The sequence below is a fragment of the Hyperolius riggenbachi genome, chromosome 5 (genome assembly GCF_040937935.1).
Source record: "Hyperolius riggenbachi isolate aHypRig1 chromosome 5, aHypRig1.pri, whole genome shotgun sequence".
Classification (NCBI taxonomy): Eukaryota; Metazoa; Chordata; class Amphibia; order Anura; family Hyperoliidae; genus Hyperolius; species Hyperolius riggenbachi.
This window is the reverse complement of record NC_090650.1, coordinates 408,666,867-408,681,083: the sequence shown is the minus strand read 5'-3', so window position 1 is coordinate 408,681,083 and position 14,217 is coordinate 408,666,867. Positions and strand designations below refer to the sequence as shown.

At 47.2% G+C, this 14,217-nt stretch overlaps 1 protein-coding gene across 2 annotated transcripts in view; it reads right to left on the bottom strand.

The window, feature by feature from the left end:
* The window catches only part of SLC30A8 (solute carrier family 30 member 8), an 85,535-nt gene that overhangs the window by 28,846 nt on the left and 42,472 nt on the right, over window positions 1-14,217 (bottom strand). For both annotated transcript variants that reach the window (XM_068237950.1, XM_068237949.1), the window contains exon 2: window positions 3,834-4,024. In XM_068237950.1, coding sequence (XP_068094051.1) covers window positions 3,834-4,024 — 191 coding nt within the window. The remainder of the gene's footprint in view (window positions 1-3,833; window positions 4,025-14,217) is intronic.

Sequence of the window (14,217 nt, the reverse complement as noted above, 5' to 3'; positions counted from 1 at the left end):
CAGAGTGTTGAAAAGTTATTTTTATAAGGAGATAGAAAATTATCTCCTAGGAGAAAAGACGGGAGAAAAAGTTAATTGCATATGGGCCTTTGTCTACAAAACAAAGCAGAAATAATGAACCCATGTAAATTATCTCAAGCTGTCTCTCACTGTTTCTTGGTTGTTTAAAGAGACTCTGAAGCAGATTTTTGTAACCTTGTTATGCAGCATCTTCAGCATTAAAATCCAGGTTGTATCGCAGCAGCATCTATGCGGCAGAACGAGTATCATGACCACCAGAAATGCCCTAAATCACATGTGTCAAACTCTGGCCCGCGGGCCAAATTTGGCCCGCCGTGCCATAAAACTTGGCCCTCCAGTGCTTTTCTGATTAACATTGATTTTGGCCCGCAGCCACGCTCCCGGCTCCGCCCCCTCCCGCTCATCATCTTTTCTTGCCGCCTATTAATGATGCTTGCGCTGCCCTCCCTCCTGTACTAGTGATAGAGCGTGGCTACGCTTTATCACTCCCTTGCTCCACCCCTGGATGCGTCTGGAGGATGGGCTCTCTTCCTCCTTGGCCGCCGCTCCATTACCTCCTGGAGTCGGCGGCCTGTCCTGCACTGAAGTCCGCTCCCCTGATCCTGTTCGCCGCCAGGCATGCAGCACAGGAATCAGCTGTGACGGGAAGACAGCAGAGCGGCTCCGTTATAATAGGCGCATATAAAGGAAGTACTTCCTGTATACGCAACGTTATCTGGGGAGCCGCTCTTCTGTCTTAGCGTCACTGCTGATGGCTGTGCTGCATGCCGCGCCGCCAAGCATGGAGCGAGGAGGATTGGGGGAGCGGACTTCAATGCAGGATGGGCCGCCTACTCTAGGAGTGAAATGAGTGGCGGCTGGGGAAGAAAGGGGAGGCTAAGGCTGGCTACCTACTGGGGGCATTTACCTAGCTAACCTATACTGGGTACCTACCTAGCTAACCTACACTGGGGGCATTTACCTAGCTAACCTATACTGGGTACCTACCTAGCTAACCTACACTGGGGGCATTTACCTAGCTAACCTATACTGGGCACCTACTTAGCTAACCTACACTGGGGGCATTTACCTAGCTAACCTATACTGGGTACCTACCTAGCTAACCTACACTGGGGGCATTTACCTAGCTAACCTATACTGGGCACCTACCTAGCTAACCTACACTGGGGGCATTTACCTAGCTAACCTATACTGGGCACCTACCTAGCTAACCTACACTGGGGGCATTTACCTAGCTAACCTACACTAGGGACATTTACCTAGCTAACCTATACTGGGGACATTTACCTAGCTTACCTACACTGGGGACATTTACCTAGCTAACCTACACTGGGGGCATTTACCTAGCTAACCTACACTGGGGGCATTTACCTAGCTAACCTATACTGGGGACATTTACCTAGCTAACCTACACTGGGGGCATTTACCTAGCTAACCTATACTGGGGGCATTTACCTAGCTAACCTATACTGGGTACCTACCTAGCTAACCTACACTGGGGGCATTTACCTAGCTAACCTATACTGGGTACCTACCTAGCTAACCTACACTGGGGGCATTTACCTAGCTAACCTATACTGGGCACCTACCTAGCTAACCTACACTGGGGGCATTTACCTAGCTAACCTACACTAGGGACATTTACCTAGCTAACCTACACTGGGGGCATTTACCTAGCTAACCTACACTGGGGGCATTTACCTAGCTTACCTACACTGGGGACATTTACCTAGCTAACCTACACTGGGGACATTTTCCTAGCTAACCTACACTGGGGACATTTACCTAGCTTACCTACACTGGGGACATTTACCTAGCTAACCTACACTGGGGACATTTACCTAGCTTACCTACACTGGGGACATTTACCTAGCTAACCTACACTGGGGACATTTTCCTAGCTAACCTACACTGGGGACATTTACCTAGCTAACCTACACTGGGGACATTTTCCTAGCTAACCTACACTGGGGACATTTACCTAGCTTACCTACACTGGGGACATTTACCTAGCTAACCTACACTGGGGGCATTTACCTAGCTAACCTACACTGGGGGCATTTACCTAGCTAACCTACACTGGGGACATTTACCTAGCTAACCTACACTGGGGGCATTTACCTAGCTAACCTACACTGGGGGCATTTACCTAGCTAACCTACACTGGGGGCATTTACCTAGCTAACCTACGCTGGGGACATTTACCTAGCTAACCTACACTGGGGGCATTTACCTAGCTAACCTATACTGGGGGCATTTACCTAGCTAACCTACACTGGGGACATTTACCTAGCTAACCTACACTGGGGACATTTACCTAGCTAACCTACACTGGGGGCATTTACCTAGCTAACCTACACTGGGGGCATTTACCTAGCTAACCTACACTGGGGGCATTTACCTAGCTAACCTACACTGGGGGTATTTACCTAGCTAACCTACACTGGGCACCTATCTAGCTAATCTACACTGGGGGCATTTACCTAGCTAACCTACACTGGGGGCATTTACCTAGCTAACTTACACTGGGGACATTTTCCTAGCTAACTTACACTGGGGACATTTTCCTAGCTAACCTACACTGGGGACATTTACCTAGCTAACCTACACTGGGCACCTACCTAGCTAATCTACACTGGGGGCATTTACCTAGCTAACCTATACTGAGTCCACCTATGCCTGACTAACTTATACTGGGCACCTACCTAGCTCACCTATACTGAGGGCATTTACCTAGCTAACCTATACTGGGGGCATTTACCTAGCTAACATATACTGGGCCTACCTATGCCTGACTAACCTATACTGGGGGGACCTACCTAGCTAACCTACACTGGATGCACCTATGCCTGACTACCTTATACTGGGTGCACCTAGTCCTTGCTACCTATACTGGGGGCACCTATGCCTTGCTACCTATACTGGGGGCACCTATGCCTTGCTACCTATACTGGGGCACCTATACCTGGTCACCTACCTACCTATACTAAGGGGTGTTTTGTTTTTTTCCACCACGGCTATAGCATTCAGGGGCAAATTGTCAGGTGATGTGAGATCATTCTAAATGGGGGGGGGGGGGGGGGGGGGGTAGAGGGTTGGGTTTAAATATGACTGTTAGCCCTCGACCTGGTCTAAGTTTTTTATTTCGGCAATCTGTCTATTTGAGTTTGACACCCCTGCCCTAAATAGAGTCTTCGATCGCAGAATTTTCCTTCCTGGAAAACACAGAGCTGTGCACAGAAGCTCTGCCTCTTCTCCAGTCAATCTCCGCCTCTCCCCGCCCCTCTCAGTGAAAGAAGCCTGAGAGGGGCGGGGAGAGGCGGAGATCGGCAGAGATTGACTGGTGAAGAGGCAGAGCTTCTGCGCACAGCTCTGCCTCTTCTGAGCAGCAAAATCTGTGACTGAAAAGTCATGGAAGCTATTTAGGGAATTTCTGGGGGAAATAATATTCGTTCTGCTGCGGGGATGCAGCAAAACGACCTGGATTTTAATACTGAAGATTCCTGCATAAAAATAAGAGGTGAAAAAAAAAATCTGCTTCAGATTCTCTTTAAGTGGTTCACAAAACAGGACTGTATTCGACCCAAATGGGTCGAATAGCACAGAGAAGCTCTTTTGCATAGATAACTACTGACGTTTTTTAACTCTTCCCGTACTGGAAAATAAGACTTTTCTTTGCTACTAATGTTCTATTTCTTAGCTGTACTACGCATACAAATTTTTATCTCATAAGTTTATTTTCACTTCAGGTTTGCTTTAAGCAGTTATAATGTTTGTGTTTCCAGGAAGGCGGAGCCTCGCTTTGCACTCACCGGTGATTTCAGCCACGATGAACGTCAGACAAATGGCGGCAGCGATGCAGAGCTTTTTCCTGGCCAGCCGGTGCTCGCTCTGCCTGGCCTCGAAGGCCTTGGAGTTATTGTTGTGACAGTGGTAAGCGATAACGGACGGGCGCCGCTCCTCATCCTGAGGCTTCTCTTTAGCGAAGATCCTCTGCTCTCCGCTGTGCGAAATAAGCAGATAAGTGGCATTAAAGCCCAATCCCATCTGTCTCCATCAATTTGTCAGCTCGGTAGGCAGAGAGCCCCAAATTATTCCTTTTATGTGTCAAATGAGGCTTCTGGAGTTTTATAATGCAAGAATGAAAACTTTCCTGTATAAGAACATTATATATATTTTTTTTAAAATAAATGAATTTTTAACACAAAGTGTTCTCAGGATCTCATTCCGCTGCTACGGCACAAATGACTATTAAAGTCGTACAATGGCAAAATCTGTGCTTTACTTGTCACCAAGGATGTGATCAGGACTGAGGATTTCCTGCTGCGGGTCTTTTACATCTTTATAAGGCAGAAAGGAGAACTTTTTCTAATTCTCATTGCCTATAACTTGCATGAAAGCAATACTCCGGGTAACCCTGGTTGCAGTTACAATGGACCACCCGGGCAGAATGAAAAGACCACTATCGCCATAAATTGTAAAATTTAAAATACATGTAAAAAAATAAGACGTGTTTCCTCAAGAATAAAATGAGCTATACATTACTTTTCTCCTATGTTGGTCAGTGTTGTCTGTGTCTGCAGCCAGTGCAGAGACATCTTGGGTTTGGTTGGCTGCTGGCTCGCTGGCTGCAGGGGCGTAACAATACACCCTGCAAGGGATGCAGCGCAGGGGGGGCCCAGAAGCCACAGTGGGCCCCGTCCTAAGAGACTGAGAATTAAGGGCAGGGAGAGAGAAAAAAAACTTTCTGCTCTCTGCACAATTGTTCTAATGACTGCATCTGTTCAGCCAGTGGAATCACACAAAGTTTTGCAGACAAAGATTTGTAGACAGTCCCTATTCAGTGTTCTGCTGTGTACTGTAGTCAGGGCATCAGGGGGGGACAACTGACACTGCAGTGCCCCTGGGCCATGGGCCCCCCAAAAGCAATGGAAGGGCCGCATGTGCTGGCTACAGGCCTGTGGCTCACTAACCAGCACACCGCGTTCCAGCACTGAGAGAAGAGTGACATCAGCGCTTGAATATGCGGACTTTCTATACTGGGGCACCACCTATATCTGGCTACAGGCTACCTATACTGGGCCGCCACTTATACCTGGCTACTTATACTGGGGCTGGAACCACCTATACCTAGCTACCTATACTGGGGCACCACCTATACCTGGCCACCCATACTGGGGCACCACCTATACTTGGCTTGTTAATTGGGAACTACCTGTATTTTGCTAGTATTTGGCTCCACCCACTACATGCCATGGTCACTCCCACTTTTTGCTGCATCACGCTGTGCATGCTGCTTTCTTCAGTGTCAGAGCCATGCACATTTTTCGCTGCAGCGCACTTCTCGCATAGACATGGGGTCGCTAGTGGGCGGGTGCAGCAACCAGTGGGTGGGCCCAGGGAGGGGGGCCCAAGCCTAATGATGTGTGAGGGGCCCCAAAATTTCTGATGGCAGCCCTGACTGTAGTGATGCTAGAAAAGTCTGCAGAGCCAGTTCTGCTCCATCAGAGATGGACTGAGTGAGTGTAATAAGCTGAGGCTGGGAGCACACTCGTCTTTTGGTTTTCTGTATGCTTTTTCTGTACACCATGTGCGACTATATGTGTGAAAACTTGCACGTTTTATCACAGAAGATAATGTAATTGATAGAGAAAATACTCCCAGTGCTTCACTGCTGTCTGTTTTTATTTACATGGGGAAAACACATTCAACTGGCAGGGGGGGGGGGGGGGGGGGTCGTCGGGAGGGGGCCCCATCCAAAGTTTATCACGGAGGGGCCCAGTGATTTCTATTGACACATCCCTGGCTGGCTCCGCTAGCTCTACTCCTCTGTCTGCTCCCCCCTCCACAGTTGCACTTGCACTTTCCTGCCTGCCTAGTCGGCGCTCCTCACTCACCATCCCAAATACAGGAATCCATCCCTGAAACTGATGGTGAATGTGTGCGGCCATACACTGGCACTTATTCGACCTGAAGAAGCGGCTTACGCCGAGACACGCGTTGTGACAGTACTGTTCGCATTTAATAAATGAAATCATATTCAATCCTGTTATGATTTATCCTCCTATTTTATAAAGAATACGTGTCATCATATAGACTGTTTTTATTCGTTTTATAATTACATAATTTCTCTAATTTGGCGCCGCCGCCTCCTATCATCCAAATTCACCCACTATACCTTACCTAGTAGGGTTTTCGTCCTCGCTTATTTAGCGAGCCGAATATTTTTTCATTTGGAGCTGCGACCAAGACCCTGCAAGAAAAGGCCGAGTGGGGACGGCACTTCCCCATCCGCGTACACGAGTGGTTGCCTCTTTGAAGCAACCCATCTTTGTGAGTATAATTGCACCAGAATTAGCTTACCCAGAACCAACCAAGACGCTATTACACCAGATCGGGCTCCCGGTGGCCGGGTGTTTTTTGTTTGTGCCTCTTCAGCTTCGACACATGACTAGGAAGTGAGCGCAGGAGGCTGGGATCTGAGGCGGCAAGCGTGTGAGCGGTACCTGGGACTTCAATTCCGCTGCCTGTACAATGCCTTTTGACCTACGTCTCTTGTGAGTGCACTTTGTGAATTTAAAAAAAAACTTTTTTATTAAACAATTTTAGGCTATGTGGAGCTTCTTAGTTGTAGTGCCTATGTGACCCTCCATCGCAGCAGTGTCTGTCCTATGGCGATTTGTGCACACAGCAGCCTGTCCCCCCCCCCCCCCCCCCCCCCCCATATGCTATTGAACCCTACCTTAGGATCTGTGGAGGCCTCAGAGGGTGAGTGTGGGTAAAATGGGCGGTGCCCACGCACAGAGGTGATAACAGAGAGTGAAGAATTCACACTGGATTGGTGACGGTTAACTGAATTGGAGCTGGTTACGCTATGTCCTTGCCTTGTTTTCTTTACATGTGACGTGTTGGCTGGAATATATAAGGAGATTGATCCTTACCTTGGATGGTATCAGCAATACTGCCTATCATTGGACTAATCTGGAGTTTCTCCACCTTTGGTGATGTGTGACTTTTCTCTTTTGATTCAGCAGTTGAGCGCGGTCATTTTCTCTATAGTGACTTTTTACAATATTGACAGATTTTGTTCTGACACGCGCACCACGTTTTTGTAATTTTGTTTTATCCATTAGTGCATAGTATTATTTGCTTTTAAATTTTCATGAGCTGCATTTGTAACCCCACTTGTGTCAGCGTTTGACACGCAGTGGAGTTACCCAGCAGCAAAAAAACTGCAGCCACGCTTAGGTTGATTCAATAGGTAGTCCCCTCTCCACTACCTGTGCAGAGCGCTAGCAGGCATCCGCTGGTGCACGAGAGCAGTTGAGAGGCAGTGAATTTAAATCCTTCAGCCTCCCATGTGAAAGATTTGTTAAAGTCCTGAATTCTTAACCCTTACAGTGCGAAAACAGAAAACAATGAACACAGCTTACCCCTAAATAAAACTGGGACTGTACATATACATGTTTATCTTATCATGTCACATGTCATTTCAGGTGCCCTTTAACCTCCTTAGCGGTATGCCCGACACTGTGTCAGGCATACCGCCGGCTGTCCCCAGGAGTCCCCCATAAATAATTAAATGTCCCAAATGGCTGTAAATCCTCTAGCTAGCACTAGGCTAGCTAGTAAGAGTGTCAGGCACCCTTGGATCCCCGCTGATCCCCCCGTTTATATACTATACCCCCCCTGGATCCAGCGATCGCGCAGCCTCCCGACACAGCTCCGGTCTCTCTATGGGGAGGATCGGGTTTGTGCATGACATCATCTGCGATCCTCCCCATAGTGAAGACCGGAGCTGTCCGGGGAGGCTGCGCTGATTGCTGGATCCAGGCTGGGTAACGTAAAAACGGGGGAGCGGCGGAGATCGGGGGTGCCGGGGACTTCTTCTAGCTAGCCTAGTGCTAGCTAGAGGATTTACAGACATTTGGGACATTTATTTACTAATCTTGCAAAAAGTGACAAAACATCCTGAGCGGCGTAACGCTCAGGAGGTTAACGGGGACAAGCACTGATATAAATGGAAGCAAAATGGGTCCTAGTCCCTTTACAGGCCTCAAACGGGGCTGCGTTAGCGTAGGTAGGAGCGCCGCTGTTCTCCGCAGATACCGCAACACCTGGGCTGCTTTCCAGAGGGAAATTTCTGATTTACAGCTGCGGGAATAAATCACAAGCAGGAAACAATGAAGAAGCAATCAGGTTCTATAATTAGCATCCCGAGCGCTCTCCGCCGTCTCGCAAACTCACTCATTAAGAAGTACAGATAGGTAGAAAAAGAGTGATGTGTACTATTATGCTTTAGAAAAGGAAAAGACAAACATATTTCCACTTCAATCAGTGTAAAAAAAAAAGAATTAAATTGACGGCGCTAATTTATGACACCTGGTTGCCGGGCAGGACGGCGGTGATGCCTCCGGGTTACGCTGCTTTAGTTTAATGAGAACGTTTATAGCACGGCGCTGCTCGACTCCGGCTGTTTTTACTATCTTATCAATTAAAAGCCTGGAGATATTAAAATAAATATGACAGGGTTGTCATTATCACCTTGAGAAGTCACTTGCTAGCTCTCTGCCAGGTAACCTGTATGAGGGTCTCCTAGCACGGATTAAGTCATTATGTGGATAAGCTGTGTGAATAGCTGTTTAGTCAGTAACAGGACATTTTGGCACCTGCAGTAAATGGAAAATGTGGGCGCCGCCACTGGCACTAACGCAACTAGGTGCCTAAGCGGAAATGTGGGCGCTTGGTAAAACTCATTGTTAATATCATCATTTATTTATATACTGTAGTAACTCTGTTATTTTTCCTATTGTGCTACGGATTTGCAGGGGGGAGGGGGGCGGTTAAGGTTAGGTGCCAGGAAGGGGGGTGCGCCTGGGACGGGGAGGTTAAAGTGGATCCGGGATCAACTTTTACTCATTGCATAGTTGTGTTCCTTTCATATAGTTTATAGGGCATTCCTCAAGCCAAATACTTTTATTTTGTTTTGTTTTAATACTCCAATTCCCTAGGTTTGGCATCAGGAAGGGGGGTGCACCTGGGGGGGGAGGTTAAGGTTTAATGTCAGGAAGGGGGTTGCGCCTGGGGGGAAGGTTAAGGTTTGGTGTCAGGAATGGGGGTTGCGCCTGGGGGGGAGGTTAAGGTTTGGTGTCAGGAATGGGGGTTGCGCCGGGGGGGGGAGGTTAAGGTTTGGCATCAGGAAGGGGGGTGCACCGGGGGGAAGGTTAAGGTTTGGCGTCAGGAAGGGGGGTTGTGTCGGGGGGAAGGTTAACGTTTGGGTCAGGAAGGGGGGGGTTGTGCCAGGGTAAGGTTAAGGTTTGGCGTCAGGAAGGGGGGGTTGTTCCGGGGGGAAGGTTAAGGTTTGGCGTCAGGAAGGGGGGGTTGCATCTGGGGGGGAGGTTAAGGTTTGGAATCAGGAAGGGGGGGTTGCATCTGGGGGGAGCTTAACATTTGACGTCAGGAATAGGGTTTGCACCTGGGGGGGGGGGAGGTTAAGGTTTGGAATCAGGAAGGGGGGTTGCATCTGGGGGGAGGTTAAGGTTTGGCGTCAGGAAGGGGGGGTTGTGCCGGGGGTAGGGTTAAGGTTTGGCGTCAGGAAGGGAGGTTGTGCCAGGGGGAAGGTTAAGGTTTGGTGTCATGATCATGTCTGCAGCGTTTACTGCTGGCTGCAGTGGTATTGTAACCCAAGCAGTTCTGATGTCATTACATACATTTTCTTGCATAGTTTGGTTTGCACTTAAACTAGTTGCTGATTCCATCTGCAGTCGCTCTGAAGTTAATGACAGTTTAATATGCTTTTGTGTAAACAAACATTGTCTGCTGCAATGGAGGGGCAATCCCTTTCCTGCAGGCTGCATATCATTGTCTGCCTTTTCCTGCTGTCAGCCTGTGATTAATTACCATTCACTTGTGTGGGAATCTGCAGGTCTGCTCCCATTGGATGACCTCAGTATAAAGAACTGCTTCCTGCAATGCTTGATGGGCTACCATAGTCTCAGATTCAGTCTGTTACTCTGCTCGTGCCCCACCTCGTTCCTGGTCCGTGTGGACTGCGCTGACTCCTGCGAAGGGGTCAGCGAGTCCTCCTAGTTCTGCTCTTGTTCTAGAAGTTGTTACTTTGCTTGTCTTGTGTCATATATTGGTTCATCGCCAATATATACGCATACTTGCACGTTTATTATTTTCCTTGTATTCGTGTTACGTTGATACATCAGTGTCGCTGATATATACGTACACGAACTGTTTATATCCTGTGTTCCGTTAGTCAGCGTTCCAGCACGCTGAGCTAGTTATCCTGTTCCTGGTCCTGTTTGTGGATTGCGTTCATCTCTGCGAAGAGATAGCGAATCCTTCTGAGTCTTGTTCCCTGTATTACTCCAGTCTTAGTCAGAGTTCCTGCTTATGTCATATATCGGTTCATTGCCGATATATACATATGTTAGTCAGACGTTACAAATAGTTTCATTGATAGCTGTAATTGTAATACGCTAGGAAATCATACTTATTGTATATTTATCTGCGTTACGTTCATCTATCTTGATCTTGCTATTTCCTGACTATCCTGTCCTGTCTTTGTGAGGCACGCCATTGCTGCAACGCATTGGCTGCCTCATTCCAGTCTGTTTTATTGTGGACGCTTGCTGTCACTAAGTAGTGGCTAGTTAAGCAAGCGTTCACTCTGTCTACCTGTCCTGATCTCCTCAGTCCTGGTTTATGCGCTCAGCGCTACTTTGCGCTGAGACGTTATTACGAAAGTGTTGTTTGTGGCTGTTCGGATCTGCACCGGCTCTGTGCACCACAATCTCCTATTGGAGTCAGTCCTCCCCTCCACTAAACTGGGGATATCCTGATCCCTTGTGCTGGTGTGTGTACCTCCTTCACGTCAGCTTATGTGTTGTATGCTGACTGTGGAGATTACACCTCCAAGCTTAACATTATGGTAGCCCCATTACCAATCCCTATTGTGGGGGGAATTTCCAGAAATTATGACACTGTTTGTCAGGGGTCCTGCTCCTTTAAAAAATTTGAAAAGCTTGGTCCTGAAGTTACAGACAAATTTATATCAGAATTGGTTAAAGTTCTGGCCAATCCTGACTTTCGGGCTTCTGCAATTTCTACCTGGTCTGATTGGATCGTTTGTGCTCTTTTTAAGGGCAAACTTTTTGATTGGGCAATCGATGTCTTAGATCACACTCAGTTTAGACAAAGTCCTTTGCAATTTATAGCTTTTGTAATTCACAATTGGTTGCGCATAGATCCATTGCCTTTTCCTCTTAATGAACTCCTGGCAGCAGGCCAATCAGCTGCTCCTTCAATTGCTTGCAAGAATGAGCAGCAAGCAGAAAGTGTTACTGATAATTTTCCTGCAGCTTTGAATAAATCACCAAAAACAGCAAGGTCAAAGGCAAAACGCAAACGTTCTAAGAAACGTGTCCAATCTGCAGAATCGTTATCTTTAGCGACTGCGCATCAGACCTGCAATGAGATTCTGCCATTAACAGATAATGAAATTCAATTGTCTTTCAGGGGAGTTAAATGGACTTATGAAACTACTAATGAACTTTCATCACTGGCTAGGGAAAATAAAGATTTTTGTTTAAAAGAATTATCTGAGTACGATTATGAGGATATATTACAGAGTATTGAACAAATCAATCTATTCGTGCAGCAAGAAAAATTTGCATACACTACAGTCCAACACTTGCTACAGGTATTGGAGATCCTTAGGAATAAGAAATCTGCCAATCGCCTGCTAAATAATCCAATGTATGTTTCTGCCAAAACCACATTTGCAAACTGTGATCTGCCTGTTAAGTATGCTTGGAATCCTCCATTTGAGAAAGGAGAGATGGAAGCTCTGGTCAATGAATGGAAGAATGATTCAAGTTCATTTTGTCAATTTTACAGTGCAAAAAGTGAATTACCGTATATACTCGGGTATAAGTCGCAAAATTTAGGACTGATTCAAAGTAAAAAAGTGGGGGGGTCGACTTATAGTCGCATAGTCCTAAATTTTGCGACTTACAGCCTGAGTGGGGTGAGGGTGTGTGTTATGGATGTGGGGTGTGTGTGTGTGGAGGGGTTACTCACCATCCATCGCTGGGCGCAGTGTCCTCTTTTCCTCTCTTCTCCCTCACTCGCGCGTCTGCCCCCTTAAGAGAGATGGTCCGGCTCCCGATGTCACATGACGTCGGGACCGGAAGTTACCGCGCGAGTGGAGGAGAAGCGAGCAGAAGAGAGGAGACTGCGCCCAGCGGTGGATGGTGAGAGGAGACTGCTGCAGCGGCGGGGAAAGCGGGCATGGAGGCAAACATCCCACCTTCCACAGCCTCTATCCTCCATCTACTTCCTCTCCCACGCATCCCCTTGTGCTGATACCAGCGTCTCCTGTGATGATGTCATCACAGGAAACGCTGGTATCAACGCATGGGATGCCTGGGAGAGGAAGTAGATGGAGGATAGAAGGTGAGATGTTTGCCTCCATGCCCACTCTCCCCACCGCTGCAGCCTATACATGGGGGCAACTGTACTGGCTACCTACCTATGCTGCTGGCAACTATACTGGCTACCTACCTATACTACTGGCAACTATACTGGCTACCTACCTATGCTACTGGCAACTATACTGGCTACCTACCTATACTAATGGCAACTATACTGGCTACCTACCTATGCTACTGGCAACTATACTGGCTACCTACCTATACTACTGGCAACTATACTGGCTACCTACCTATGCTACTGGCAACTATACTGGCTACCTACCTATACTAATGGCAACTATACTGGCTACCTACCTATGCTACTGGCAACTATACTGGCTACCTACCTATACTAATGGCAACTATACTGGCTACCTACCTATGCTACTGGCAACTATACTGGCTACCTACCTATACTAATGGCAACTATACTGGCTACCTACCTATGCTACTGGCAACTATACTGGCTACCTACCTATGCTACTGGCAACTATACTGGCTACCTACCTATACTGGGGGCAACTATACCTGGCTGCCTACCTATGCTGGCTACCTATACTGGAGGCAGATACCTGGCTGGCTTACCTATAGACTCTATAGACTTACCTATAGACTTATACTTGAATAATTGGAAAAATCCACCTTGTGAGGGTCAAATTTTGGGGGTCGACTTATACACGGGGTCGACTTGTATCCGAGTATATACGGTAGTATTGAATGCATGCATTAAGTCTGCCTATAACCTAATAAAGACTGGTGTGTGTGGGTATGACCTTGTGGCTCCATTGATCGATGTGTGGAAAATGATTTTGGACGATTTTTATGCGATTCAATCAGTTGATACCAGGGAAGACACACTGTCAATTGGAGACTGTCCCACTTCTCCAGTTACTGAGTCCCTGCCATGTCTTGTGAATGTTCCTGTAACTCCACCCTGTACCATGGATAACTCAGTGTTACTTCCCAGTAAAACAGAAGCCACTGATACTTTCTTAACTTTGCCCTGCACAAATTTCTCAGCAGAGAATCCAGAGGTCCTGCTGACTTCTGAGTCCAGCCTAGCCAGTACTCATGAGTCTTTGTTCAGTGAAACAGACACCAGAAAAATCTTGCCTGTCTCTGCAAACACTTCTGCAGAAATTACCTGTGTTAATAAAGTTCAACTCCTGTCTGATCCAGCAGATGCCAATAGATGCACTACATCAGTTTCCGAGTCCCAGCAATCCTGTCCAGAAACCTCAGAACCCCAGCATCTGAATTTTCCAATTTCACAATTGAATGGTGATTTAGATGCGCAAACATTGTGTTTTGATCTTCCTGTTTCTACACCTCACTCTAGCTTCGTGAATAACTCAGAGCGTCTGCTATGTGAATCCGAAATCGCAGAATTATTACCGTGTTCAGAAAATGTTCCAGTAAATTTGCCCTGTACCATGAATTGTGCAGTAGATCTCTCCAATGAAACTCAGGTCACAGAATCATTATGCTGTCCAGCAGGTGCTTCCATGGTTTTGCCCTGCAATATGGACTGTTCAGTGATCCTGTCCAGTGAAGCTGTGGTCACAGAGTCTTATGCTTCACCCAGTACTTTGGATACTTCAAACCCTCTAGCAGAGGAGTCTGAGGCACTGCTTACCTCAGTTGGTGTTGCAGTAATATTCACTTGTCTAGCAGCTGTTTTGGAATTACAGTCTGCTCTAATAAAACTTGATGA